Here is a 13,978-nt window from a genome sequence, read left to right as displayed (position 1 = left end):
TGGTGTCTGCTTAAAAAAACAAAAACAACAAAACATATCACAAGTGATAGTCTTGTGGTTGATGCACTATAACAGGGTGTCTAGGAGTGGAAAAGAGTCTAGAAACCATGTCTTGTTAGGGGGAACTTTATAGGGTGAGCCCTGAATGAAGATTCAGGAGCCTCAAATTACTTTCCTGACTCCTGTGTTTGGTATATCGCTTCCTTTTCCAGGCTTCATTTCTTTCCCCTGTAAAATAAGAGGTTTGCTTTAGGTCAGTGCCACTCAAAGTGTGGTCCCTGGACCCATGGGCCTATAGAATCAGAATCTCTTTTAAAAAAATCACATTTTACAACGGAAATATATACAATTTTTATTTGTTAATCATACCCTAATAGAGCAGAGGGAAATAAAGAATTTCTCACAGAAGTCTGTGTTTTTAAAATCCTTCTGGTAATTTTTACTAAAGTATGAGAAGCACTGATCTATATCAAAGGTTCTTAAGCTCAATGCTCTGGACAGTTTCATGGAAGGACCCCAGGGCTCCTACAATTCATTGAACTTTTATGAAACTACCTTTGAGACAATCTCTTAAGTCCCCTTGCAGGCTCAGAGTGCCGTAATCGTTTGTATTCTCTAGGGCACTTAGCATAGAGTAGAGCTTGTAAACTGTAAGCTGACAGGCCACATGTACCTTCAGATATGTTTTAGCTTAGCTTGCTCAATGTTTTTACCAAAATGAAGACATTTTTAAAATTAGGAATTCTACATAAAATTCCAGATCTGAAGATTTTCATGAAAAAAAATTGCGAGGTGTAGCAAACTCTTTATTTTCATTTCCAGGTTGTAGCAATTACGTGGGGCTGATGAAGGATGGTCCAGTTAACTCAGGGCACATTCCCTCCAGCTCTCCAGTCTCCACCCATCCCAGCTGTCCTCAGCCCAAGTCAGAGGGGAAGTAGTCAATTATAATTGTGGCCACGTTGGTTTTTTTGGTAGAAAAAAATTAAAGAAAATTTTTTCCATAATTATATTTAGGTACAAAAATATTATTGTTTGTACATTTGGTTGGCTTCCTTCATTTAATGGGGTAACCACCTGGCCACACTTCCAACATGTAACATAGAGCTTTTTCTACAGTAGGTACTCAATAATGGGTGTTTGAGAGCATTATCAAAGTGAAATTTTTCCCAATTGTGTTCTAGTTGTGCTATCCAGAATTTGGGTTTTTACTGTTACAAAGGTGCATTCGTTTCCTGGGGCTCCTGTAACAAACTTGGTGGCTTAAAACAACAGAAATTTTATTCTCTCACATTTCTGGAGGCCAAAAGTCCAAAATCCAGGAGTAGGCAGGGTTGGCTTCTTCTGGAGGCTCTGAGGGAGCATCTGTTGCATGCTTCTCTCCTAGCTTCTGGGGGCTGTCAGAGACCCCTGGCATTTTCCTTGACTCCTAGGTCCATCACTCCAGTCTCATCTTCACACGGCTTTCTCCCTGTGTCTGTGTCTTCTCCTTTTCTATTTTTTATAATGACACTCAGATTGTATTTAGGGCCCACCCTAAATCCAGGATGATCTCATCTCAAGAACCTTAATGACATCTGCAAAGATCCTATTTCCAAATAAGGTCACATTCACAGGTACTGGAGGTTAGAACTTGAACTTAACTTTTGGGGGCTGCTCTTTAGTTACACAAGTATCCACTACACAAGTATCTTGCCATTTTCAAACTACTGAAGCAATTTTGGCTACATCTTCCCAACTGCCTCTTTCTGTTTTCCTGTTAGAGATACTACGTGGCAAGCTCTCGGCAGATTCGGCGGTTGGCAGGAGCATCTCGCTCTCCTGTCCTTTCCCACTTTAGCGAGACTCTACTTGGGGTGTCCACTATCAGGGCATTTGGACATGAACAGAGGTTCATCCAGCAAAACAAAGAGGTGGTGAATGAGAATTTGGTCTGTTTCTACAACAATGTGATTTCGAACAGGTAAGTCATATCCACATACCCAGTTCAGGACTAGTCTCTTCTTGGATATTTTGTTCACTAACTTCTAAACAGAAAGTGTTTTTAATGATATTTCATCAAAAATATTAAAGCCTTAAATATTTCTAGTATTTAATATACATTTAAGTTAAAGTATATCTATTTATGTCTGTATGAATAGTACATGCTACTTTACGTGAAAATAAGGTCCCACGTTTTTTGAAGGTTATACAGGATGCTATTAGAATTAGTAAAGATGTGACTCTTTGTTGTATTTTATATTTGTAGAATGGATTTTCTTTGCAAACAATAATCTATAATATTTTGAATTTGAAGCTATACATTTCACATAGAGGAGAAAAAATAAAACATTAAATAGTAGTTGGGCACATGTTAACTTTTAGTGACTAATTTTATCATATAAAAAACGTGTATGTAATCAGAAAGGTAAGTGATTTTCCAATGGGATTTTAAGATAAATGCATCATTTCAGCTGATGTTCTTTTCTTTTGATTTTTAATTCTGATTACGTTTTAAAGCAAAGTTCTGCAAAAGTAAAGTGTATCCTTTACTCTATCATCACTGCAAAAATCCTGTTTGAGTTCTGAGTAAGTGTGAAAAAAGAGAATGCAGCTATTGATGTTTACTTCTTCATTTTTCAGAGGAGAGTTCATACTAAGTGCACTAAAACTTCTGCATCTCAGTTCAGGGATATTTTCCATTATTACAGGTGGCTGTCTGTTAGACTTGAATTTCTTGGCAATTTAATGGTGTTCTTTGCTTCACTGCTTGCTGTGCTGGCTGGCAATTCTATGGATTCAGCAATAGTTGGTTTGTCCATATCCTATGCCCTAAATGTAAGTAATAGTGATTTTGTGGTATATGATATGTTTATAATCCAATTAATTAAGCTCTCTTCTCCTTTTCCTGTCTGAATTATAGATTGTATTAACTAAGTAATGAGAGACAAATCTGGATTACCCTGGAGGCTCATTTCTTTCTTTTGCTACTAGCAAAAGAGCTAGCTCAGTATTTCTAAGTTAGCTCACAGGGAAAACAGGCTGATACCCAAGACTCAGTGCTAGAGGATCCAGGAAACTCCTGCTGTTGCATCATTACCCAGAAGTTTCCTGTTCTCCTATCCTTATAGAGTTATAAAGTATAACAGGAATAGGGCCCCTCTCTACCGTGGCCTGTTCATCCAGTTTGCCCAAACTAAGCAGAGAGATAATGCAAGCTCTGGGGAGAATGTATGCTCTGCTTCTTCTCTGCTTGTAATTATTTTCCTAATAAGCCCTATTTTATATGATACTGCAAAGTGCTAGTGGTATGACTGTGTGCAGGTCCCCTTAGTAAAACAGAAAATGTATCAAACTGCTTAATATAATTCTATATTATTTAAAAGATGGGTCTACATGCTTTGGGTACATGCCCTTAGTCCCTTATCTAAAAGCCTCAAGTCAGTTGCATTTCAGAATTCAGAACTTAGGCTTCTATAAAGGAAATATAATACATTTAACACACACACACACATATACACACACACACACACACACACACAAATAAATATATACATATGTATGTATGTATGTATGTATATATGCAGGGCCTGGGGCAGAAGTCTGTAATCAAACTATTTGTTCTGCAGTGAAATATGTGAACGTACATCCTAAGTGGGTTAAATCAACACTTTAAGGAGACCCACATCAGTTCAGTCAGGTCGGCCATCAAATGGTTTAGCACCAAACTCAAGAAAAATCTGAATCGTGAGAGTTTTGTGACTTTCAGCACTAGATTTGAAGTTACAACCTTGGGGAACTTATATTTAGGGGTAAGGTGCGTGAGAAGAAAGTAGAGTTTGGGGAAAAAAAGGAGACAGGAGTAGTCAGAAAATTCCTTCTAATGGAAGCTGGTAAAGAATGCCAAAGGTAACATTGTGTACAGATTTTTTCCTCACTTAGGATGTACATTTCTTAAGGCATATCCCATCAATCTTGGTATTCATCATTTCTTACACCAAGTATGGTCTCCTTTAATATATGTTGAACTATATTCATTCCATCTTCTGACAAATAACCATTGTTTATGATATTAATGAATTTAACAAACTTAAAGAAGCACATATGTGTGTCTAAGAATAAATATGCTTACTTCTAAAGTTGTTAAATAATTCTAAGAGATAAAATATATGAAAATTCTGAAAAATGAAGCTTTATAAAGTATTATTCATAGTATGTAAAAGACTGATGCTCATTCATTAAGCTCTTGGTTTTTCACCTCCAGATTACTCAATCTCTCAATTTTTGGGTAAGGAAAGCATGTGAAATTGAAACCAATGCAGTTTCCATTGAAAGAGTTTGTGAATATGAAAATATGGATAAAGAGGTAAGCACTCCTAAATAACTAATAAATGGATGCAGAATTAAGATATTGTAATACACCTTGAATTGACATCTTAAAAATCAATTTTGAACAAAACCTGCATTTCCAAATTTATGCTGTAATATTTTGCATTTCAACAAAATTAAAATTCAATCTATTGTAAAATACACCATTATTTTATATAATCACTAAAGTAGAAAAAAAGCACTGCTAATTAAATTAGGACTGTTCATAAATTATAAGATATCCCATTTCAGTATTGTTATAAAAATGAAATATGAGCACCTGTATTAAGAGGCACAGTGATCTGTCCCCTACCAATGTAAAGTAAAATAGATGCAGCCTATGATTATAACTTTGTAAAGATTTTACATTGAGAAAAGTGTCTTAATGCAGTCACCTCATAATTATTTACAGTCTGATTGTCCAATTTTAAAATTAACTACGCCTTTACTGCTTATACCTTCTGTCCCATTTACTTATCATTAGCATCTCTGTGGATGGGAAGGAGAAGGAGAATAAATCAGTCTGCTTTTTTCCCTTTAATTAGCTATAATTTGGGAGAGGGAAGAATTAGACTATAGACAGAGTATAATGTTTGCATTATCTACATATTTTACTAATCTAGGGTACTTCTGTCTCCCAGTTCCATGAATTAACAGGGCACATGATAAAGGGTATATGTTGAATTTCTGTACCTTCTTCAGTCCATTTATAAAGGTATCTAAATCTTCGTGAAACTTTCCTCTTTTGCTCGTAACTCTGAGGAAGAAGTGTTCCTCCTCCAAATAAAAACCTACAAATTTCCAGTTGTATTTTGGAAGCATCTCTTCATATCTTTTCTCAGACCTTATTCCATTAACCACCTTCTCTAATTCCTAATTTCAGCACCCAAACCCCTTTACTCCTTTCAGCCTATAAATATACTAAAATATTTTCTGCATACTCCAACTCCTACCTAAACTTTGAATCTTCCTCTAGATTCTTCCCTGGGTCTTACCTTCCTTTTTCATACACATTTCACAAAAGATTAGTCTACCTTAACAATCACAATCACAGTTACCAATACTTAGTTTGTTCAGCTTATTGCCATGTAATGACTAATATAAAAATTGTATCATTTTCTATATTTTCTAAATCTTTTGCTATTAATATATGTTTTTTTCCATTTTGAAAAAAGGACAATAAAATGTGTGTGTGCACACACAAGCACACACACATTTAAAAAAAAATCATCTTTATGTAATTTGATGCAAGTTGTAACAGACACCATTGCAAAAACTCTTGATGCGGAAAGAAGTAAATGTGTCCAAATGACCCCTATTTACTCCTCTATAGCCCCATTTCTCTGCTCCTCTTTACAGCAGAATTCTTGGGAATAGTTCCTGTACTTGTTCTCTCTAATTCCTCTTCTCTCATTCTTTTCTGGACCCTCTTTCACACAGGCTTTAAATCCTACCACTTCACTGAGCCTGCCCTAGTCAAGATCACCAGTGGTAGCCTCTCAGTCTTCACTTTACCTGGCCTGTCATTTGACACTTGTGATCACTCCCTCTCATGAAAACACTTCACCTCACTGGCGGGGCACCGCACTCTTTTGTGTGTTCTTCTACCTCCTGCTATTCCTCCAGTGTTCCAGAGCCAGGCCTCAGTCTCAGGTCCTCAGCATATGTAGTTAGTCTCCTTTACCTGGAAAGGGTTTCCTCTGATATCCACATGATTTGTTTCCTGACCATGTCCAGTCAAGCCTTTTCTAACCACCCTGCTTAAAATTACACCAACCCTGCCTATTTCCTGACTTCCAAAGCTTTATCATCAACTAACATTCTGCATAGGCTATATGGTGCTTTTTGTCTCTCCTCACCAGCATGCATGCTCCGTAAGGGCAAGAATTATTTGTTTTTCTCACTGCTAAATCACCAACAACCAAAGCATTAACTGGCACAGTAAACACTCAGTATTTGGGAAATGAATAAATGACAAACTGTCCTCCTCTCAGCTAAAATTTCAGGTTACCTTCAGCTCCTTTATAAGGTTTTAGATTTTTCTTAATAACTTAAGAGAAGATGGGAAGCCTCTTTATGTGTAAAAAATTTATTTCTAAGATTTTGGTATTTTTAAAAAGTGTTTTCAGAAAAATCATAATGTTTACAAATGTCTTTCATCATTTTTGTTTTATCACTTTTGTTTATATGCATGAGAATTATTTTTATGGGGGGAGATATTTTTATTGTAATTATAGTTTAAAAAAATATTTCTTTGTTTTAAGGCACCCTGGATAATGTCTAAAAGGCCTCCATCACAATGGCCCAATAAAGGGATAGTGGAATTTGTTAATTATCAGGCTCGATACGGAGATGATCTTGGTTTAGCGTTACAAGATATCACTTTCCAGACTCATGGGGAAGAGAAGGTACCATATATATTTCATAAGTCTCACTTTACCTTTCATCTGAATATATTTATTGTTAAGGCCAAAGTATACTGTGATATTGAATATAAGATGGTCATTTATTCAAATTTCATATAAAAGTAATAAAGACGTGGTTGGTTTGTACAGAATAAGTTTTTCCTCTATCAACAAAAATATATATTTTAAGCTGTTCATAATCTATTGTGAAACATGATTTTACTATTTTTTAGCTTTATTGAGGTAAAATTAACAAATAAAAATTGTATTTTTAGGGTGTACAGTGTGATAGTTTGATATACATATATTGTGAAATGATTATCATAACCTTAAGAACACTTAAGATCTACTCTCTTAGCAAATTTCAGTATTATTAATTATAGTCACCATGCTGTGCATTAGATACCTAGAATTTATTTGCCTTATAACTGAAAGTTTGTACCCTTTGACCAACGTCTTCCCATTTTCCCCACCCTTCAATCCCTGGTAACCTTTTGTTTGACGTTTTTAGATTCCACATTTAAGTGAGATCATACAATATTTTTCTCTGTCTGGCTTCTTTTACTTAGCATAATGTCCTTGAGGTTCACCATGTTACCACAAATCGCAGGATTTTCTTCATTTTTATGGCAGGATTATATGTATGTTTATATACATATATATATTTTTCTTTTTCTTTATCCATTCATGCATGGCATACACTTAGGTTGGTTCCATATCTTGGCTACTGTGAATAATGTTGCAATGAACTCGGGAGTGCAGATTCCCCTTCATCATACTAATTTCATTTCCTTTGGCTATATACCCAGTATTAGTATACTTTATTTTTATGTCCTCTAGTAAGTGAAGTGCAACAGTAAGACAGTAAGATAATATATAGTTACCTATACAGTAAATACATAGGAGAGAATATTTGTATAGTCAGTGACATCATGTTTTCCAAGACCATTAGTGAAATGGGAAAATGCTTGAGATGTAATTTAGTTGATAAAAACTACATACGAAACTATTGATAGTATATCATTTTTGTGTTTTAAACAAGCAAACATATACACATTAGCAAAAATCCTAGAAGAACAGTTACAAAACATAAACACTGATTCTCTCTAGGTGATGGGATTTTAGATGATTTTTGCTTCTATATTTTCCCCACATTTTTCAAAATGTTTTATGAAAACATATTATTATCCTGCCTAATCAGATTGATATTTTACAAATCAGTAAAAGTAAAAAAACATTTTAATTAACAGCAATGTTCCATTTTCCCTTTTTCAGAAACCTGCCTTTGGTATCTCCAAACACCTCCTTTTCTAACCCTCTAAACCAGGTCCACTGCAGTGACATCAAGGACAAAAATATTTTTGGAACAAATGAAATCATTGTGGAATTTTAATTATTCTAATTAATTCAACATACTCCTGGTTTTTCTGATGTATAATAGTATGTCAGATTTAAGATTTAAGATCTTTAATTAGGGCAAACCAGCCACCATAATCTTCTCTCTGCCCAATGTTCTACTAACACCAAGACACAAATCAGCACCCAAAAGAGGTTGCTTTAGTTCTCATGGCCAAAGGAACACACGCAATCACTGGATGTTTATGACAAGCTGATTATTTTGTCCAAGAATCCAAAATACTCAGACATTATCTGTGACCACCCTTAGTGGTTTTGATGCAGTAGTTGTTTTGATACACCAAGGAAATTTGCAGGCATTCCTTTAGATTTTTTAGCCGAGCTAAGCAAAGGGTTCCAGTCCCCTATGTTTGTTTGCTTGTTTGTTTTGGGGGAGGGATGGTAGAGAAGCCTCATTTTGAAAGTCTCAGGAAAACAACCCCATTATCAGTCTCTCTTTAAACCACACCCTTAATGGCTAGTTTAGGGATGGTTCAGGGATGATCTACTCTTCCTGGGGCTGCTAATGTGCTCTAGTTAGGTGGTAAGTAAATTACTCAAAACTGGAGGAAAGGGACTTCCCTGGTGGCTCAGTGGTTAGGAATCTGCCTGCCAATGCAGGGGACACGGGTTCTAGCCCTGGTCCAGGAAGATCCCACATGCCGCAGAGCAACTAAGCTCGTGCGCCACAACTACTGAGCCTGCAAGCCACAGCTACTGAGCCCGCGTGCCACAACTACTGAAACCTGTGCGCCTAGAGCACATACTCAGCAACAAGAGAAGCCACCGCAATGAGAAGCCCGTGCACCGCAAGGAAGAGTAGCCCCCGCTCGCCGCAACTAGAGAAAGCCTGAGCGCAGCAACGAAGATGCAATGCAGCCAATAAAGAAATAAATAAATGAATAAAAATTAAAAAAAAAACAAAACTGGAGGAAACACACATATTAGCCCAAGCCTTTCCAGTGAGTAAGGAGTGTCTGGATAAAGACTCATCCTTGCAAGTCACGTTAAGTCTTCCATGACAGTCAATGTTATTCTGGTTGGCAAAATTAGATTCTACTGACCCGACACGTAATGTATTTGTTGTCAGTACCAAGGTCCCCTTCCCTTACAAAAAGTACAATGTAAACTGTTTATGATAATTTCATTATAGATTGGAATTGTGGGACGAACTGGAGCAGGCAAATCAACACTATCAAATTGCCTATTTAGAATTGTAGAAAGATCAGGAGGCAAAATTATTATTGATGGAATTGACATATCTACAATTGGGCTTCATGACCTTCGTGGCAAACTTAATATTATTCCACAGGTAAAGACTGTTTTGTCGTTAGTCTTTCTTAACTCCCTCTAGGGAAACTTCTTCTTTTGCTCTATTTTATTTTGTTTTTTTTTAATATATTCCTTTGAAGCATATACATTCATTGTGGGGAACCAAATTATTTTAAATGTATTATGAAAAATAACTATGTAATTAAATCCTATTAAACACTCTAAATCTGAAGTGTTCTCCCTATGTACATTTATCTATTTGAAAAACTGGTATGTTGCTTTGCAAGTTTCCTTCATAATAGTAAATACAAATAAAATTCAAATGTAGAGGTCAGGCTGCAACACATTGGTATTTTTTGGAAGAAAAAAACAATTACTGAGGCTTTTGCTTAGTTGGTAATTTGAATGTAGGATTTTGATTCTTTTGACTTGAGGTTTAGAAATATTGAAAAAATGAAAAGAACAATAATGCAGTTAGATCTTTTTTCAAGTCCTTTGATTTTTCCATCTGTGGCATCAAAGGAACTTGATCATTAACAAGTATGCCAATTGGCTTAATAATATGCCTCTGCAGTCAAAGATGACTTTATTCAGTTGTGTTTGAGAGATTTAAGCTGAGCATTTATGAAATACCTTTATATTATTCTTTAAAAATATCTTAAAATACTATCATCTCTTTGTCATAGTGTTTAAACACATACTTACATTCATGAATTCACTTCAAAACAAATTTGAGTAAAATCTGAAGTTCTGACAGGGATAAAATTGACTGGAGAAAAGAAACAGTCATTCCTCTCTTATACATCAAAACCGGTGTAGTAAAATACAGTTTCACTAGACATGTCAGTGTATTGGAAAGAGCGTGGACTTGTCGTCTTCGAATTCTACTTGAGCACTTACCTTCTGTGTGTCCTTGGACGAGAGCTTTGTAAAACCTCCAGTTCACTATCTGTCAAATGAGAATATTTACTTCTATCTTTCTGGGTTGGTGAGCTGATAGATAATATTATATACATAGTATAGATTACATTTATTCAGTTCTTTTCTGTATTATATTATATCCCTGACTAAAGGGCAGCTACCATCATCATTATTATCATGGTTGTGATCAACATTATTAATAAGAGGACGAGAAAGAATCAGGAAGCTTATAATGATTTAATCTAACTTGCGACTTATTCTGATTTTCTTCTGCTTTTGGGTTCAATATAAAATGAATTTGACAACTATTTAGTTTTGATCATTTTGTTTTTTCCTTATTTAATGTACGCATGCCTCATGTGACAGTAAGATTACTGGTGACTATTTTATTCTCTAGGACCCTGTTTTATTTTCTGGAACCCTTCAAATGAACCTGGACCCCCTAGACAAGTATTCTGATGGCGAGCTATGGGAGGTGCTGGAACTATGTCACTTAAAAGAGTTTGTGCAGTCCCTTCCCAAGAAGCTGCTGCATGAAATTTCAGAGGGTGGTGAAAACCTCAGGTAAGCTGCTAAGAACAGAGCTTGCCCAGGTTATTCATTCAGGGCCTCAAAAGGAAGTCACTCCTGAGCTACCACGGATTTTGTCTGGCCTGTTCAAAGCACACCATTGCTGATTTCTTCTAGGGAAGACAGACAAGGAGTAAATAAAATGATAGCCAGTGGCTGGGAAACTGCTGGTGAAGGGAAACAAAGGGGAAAAAGAGGAACAATGCAGTATGAAGAGTCACTATTTAATTGAATCTTCCTTTCCAAAGACTCCTACTCTAATAGCTTTCTTCCTAAAAAAAATGTTGTAAGGGCTACTTTGATGTTTGATGTCTTAGGATAGTCCCTTTATGTGATCAGAGACCTAAGGGAAATGAGTTAGACCCTCTCTGCACTGGAGAGACACAACCTGTATGACTCAGCTTCTTCTTTGTTTACTCTCCCCTCCCTCTCTCTGTTTCTGCCACCTTGGCCTCCTTGGTTCCTTGCGGTTTCATGAAGATGCCAGGCCAGTTCCCGCCTGCCTCAGGAATTTTACATCTGCCAATCACTTTGCCAGGAACAAGTTCCCATTGGAAATCTTCAGGACTCACTTTCCACTTCCTTCAGGCCTTGAATTTAAAGGCATCTTCTCAGGATTATTTTGGCATGCCCATCTAAAATGCCCACCCCGTACCCACATTTTACACCCTCCCTTTCTGTACGTTCGAATTCTTCTCATTACTATGCATTTTGCTCATTTATCTTTATTTTTTGTCTCCCCATGTAAACACACAGACAGAGCCTTTTGTCTGTTTAATTCATCGTTCTATGTGCAGAACTTGGACCAGAGTCTGGCATATAGTAATCACTCAGTGAATATTTCTTAAAGAAAAGAATGAATGAATGTGTGGGTTAGGAAGAGAATAACAGTATAATTAGAATTTTAGAACAGGAAGTGTGTGACCATAAAATCCATTGTGGAAATCATTTTACTATTTTTTATAACAGCGTTGGACAGAGACAGCTTGTCTGTCTTGCTCGCGCTTTGCTGAGAAAAACAAAAATTCTCATCTTGGATGAGGCAACAGCTTCCATCGATTTTGAGACTGATAACTTGGTGCAGACCACAATCAGGAAGGAGTTTTCTGATTGTACCATCCTGATGATTGCTCACAGACTGCATTCTATCATTGATTCAGACAGGTATGCTTTATTTGTTTTCAGAAATAAAACAGTTTCTACAGAGATACCTACTGAACATATGAAACACATTAATTACTTGCCACTAATAAAGGATTTTATCTGTGCTGAGAGATACAAAATGTCCCCTAATAGTATGGAAGATATTTTCCAAAATAGAGGAATTTGTTAATGCTCGAAGAATATTAGAAAACTTGATATATTTCCTGAGTTAAATAGTACCTTTATTTTGTACTGACATAACTCATACAGTAATTTAAACTTTACGGTAGCAAGAACAAGAAGGGTGAACTGAAACACTGATTATAGGTTACCTGACTGGATTCTTTTCACATTGCAGGGTGCTTGTTCTAGACTCTGGAAGGATTACAGAATTTGAAACACCACAGAATTTGATACACCAGAAAGGACTTTTCTTTGACATGCTAACAGAAGCAGGAATAACACAAGACTCAGGGACAAAAAGTAAATACTTTTAGTTGTATATTGATTATACCAAATAAAATAGTATTTGAAAAAATAAAGACAGGGGAGAAATGCAAAAAAGCAGGCCCCTAGCTACATGTTTTAACACAAACAGAGATAAGCACCGTAGTTCTAACCATAATGGGCTGTACACAACCTTCTTTCTTCCATTCATTCCCTCCAGAATATCTGCCTTTTCCTCATTGCCCAAAGTGCTAAATGCCATTTATCCCTTAAGTCTCTGACTTTGTTCAGGAGTCATCGTCTGCACAAAGCATCTCTTGATTTTTCCCTTCGCTCCCCTGTCTGATCCACATGCCCTTTTTCTGTCCTCTGAGTAGCCCTATGTGCATACTTTTATCATGGCGGGGACCATACTCTATTTAAATTCTTTTAGTCTGCCTCTCCTTAAAGCTACTTGAAGGCAAGTGCCCAGTTTATCGTTTTTGTGTGTTAGGTTCCTAGCATAGTGCCTTTCAGATTGTTGATACTCCACAAACGTTTGTAGAATGAATGATTAAGCATTTTAGAGTAATATTATACAGGCACCTATATACATATGTAATAACTTTTGAGTTATTTTACAGTATATAAAATTATGGAGGAATCACAAAAACATATTGAGTTATTCAGCTGCTTTTTGGAAAGAGTAATTATATGTTAACTGAATTTTATAAAATAAAATTTTGCTTTATTTAAAAATAATATTTTATAATATTTTTACTATTTACTTTGAGTAAAAAACCTATATTTTCTATGGAACGTCATTTTTTGGCTTGATTAACCTCAGTGAGTTATATATCAGATGGTATACATTCACAAGTAATTGTTGATTTGTAGTACTAATTATATTTTGAAGGGCTTTTTCATTTGGTAGTTGTATGTAATAGAAGCAACATTATGTCTCTGAATTGCCATTCAAATTTGAAGTTTTCAAACTTCAATGGTATTTTCCTTTCAAGATGATTTTAATAAAATGTTTTAACATGTTAAGACTCATCAGCCATGTCTTTTATCCTCTTTTTCTCCTTCCTATGCCACAACTTTGTACAACCTTGCTTCATCCCCTAAGGGTATTTATGAAAAGTTACCGTAAATTATAAAACCCTATATTATCTAAAGCTTCATTCCTTAAAATGTAAGCTACTGAAAGTGTTGTCCTGTCTTTACAATTCCTGTAGTACCTACCACTATGTTTTGTACTCAGTAGGCATTGAATAAATATCTGTTGAAATCCATTAAGAAAGGGAACTGGATATTTCATTAATATCAGTTAAAATTTATGTTTTGGCCTCTTTACACATGTAGTAAATCAATCAGAGACACTGCATAATTTAGAAATCTAATGGGAAATCAACAGTCACCTGGATAAATTGTGGTATCTTCATATAGTGGAATGCTATACAGCTATGAGAATGAATGAACACGTGCTACAGGCAACA

The 13,978-nt window shown here is 35.8% G+C and overlaps 1 protein-coding gene across 1 annotated transcript in view; it reads left to right on the top strand.

The window, feature by feature from the left end:
• LOC133093212 (multidrug resistance-associated protein 1-like) overlaps window positions 1-12,550 on the top strand; it is a 76,080-nt gene extending 63,530 nt beyond the window's left edge. The window contains 8 exon segments of the mRNA XM_061192967.1: window positions 1,764-1,963; window positions 2,691-2,817; window positions 4,244-4,345; window positions 6,612-6,755; window positions 9,301-9,459; window positions 10,738-10,904; window positions 11,880-12,074; window positions 12,412-12,550. Coding sequence (XP_061048950.1) covers window positions 1,764-1,963; window positions 2,691-2,817; window positions 4,244-4,345; window positions 6,612-6,755; window positions 9,301-9,459; window positions 10,738-10,904; window positions 11,880-12,074; window positions 12,412-12,550 — 1,233 coding nt within the window.
• The last annotated feature ends 1,428 nt before the right edge of the window (window positions 12,551-13,978 follow it).

Source organism: Eubalaena glacialis, chromosome 6 (genome assembly GCF_028564815.1).
Source record: "Eubalaena glacialis isolate mEubGla1 chromosome 6, mEubGla1.1.hap2.+ XY, whole genome shotgun sequence".
Classification (NCBI taxonomy): domain Eukaryota; kingdom Metazoa; phylum Chordata; class Mammalia; order Artiodactyla; family Balaenidae; genus Eubalaena; species Eubalaena glacialis.
The sequence above is the reverse complement of the archived record's forward strand: the minus strand, read 5'-3'. Positions and strand labels throughout refer to the sequence as shown.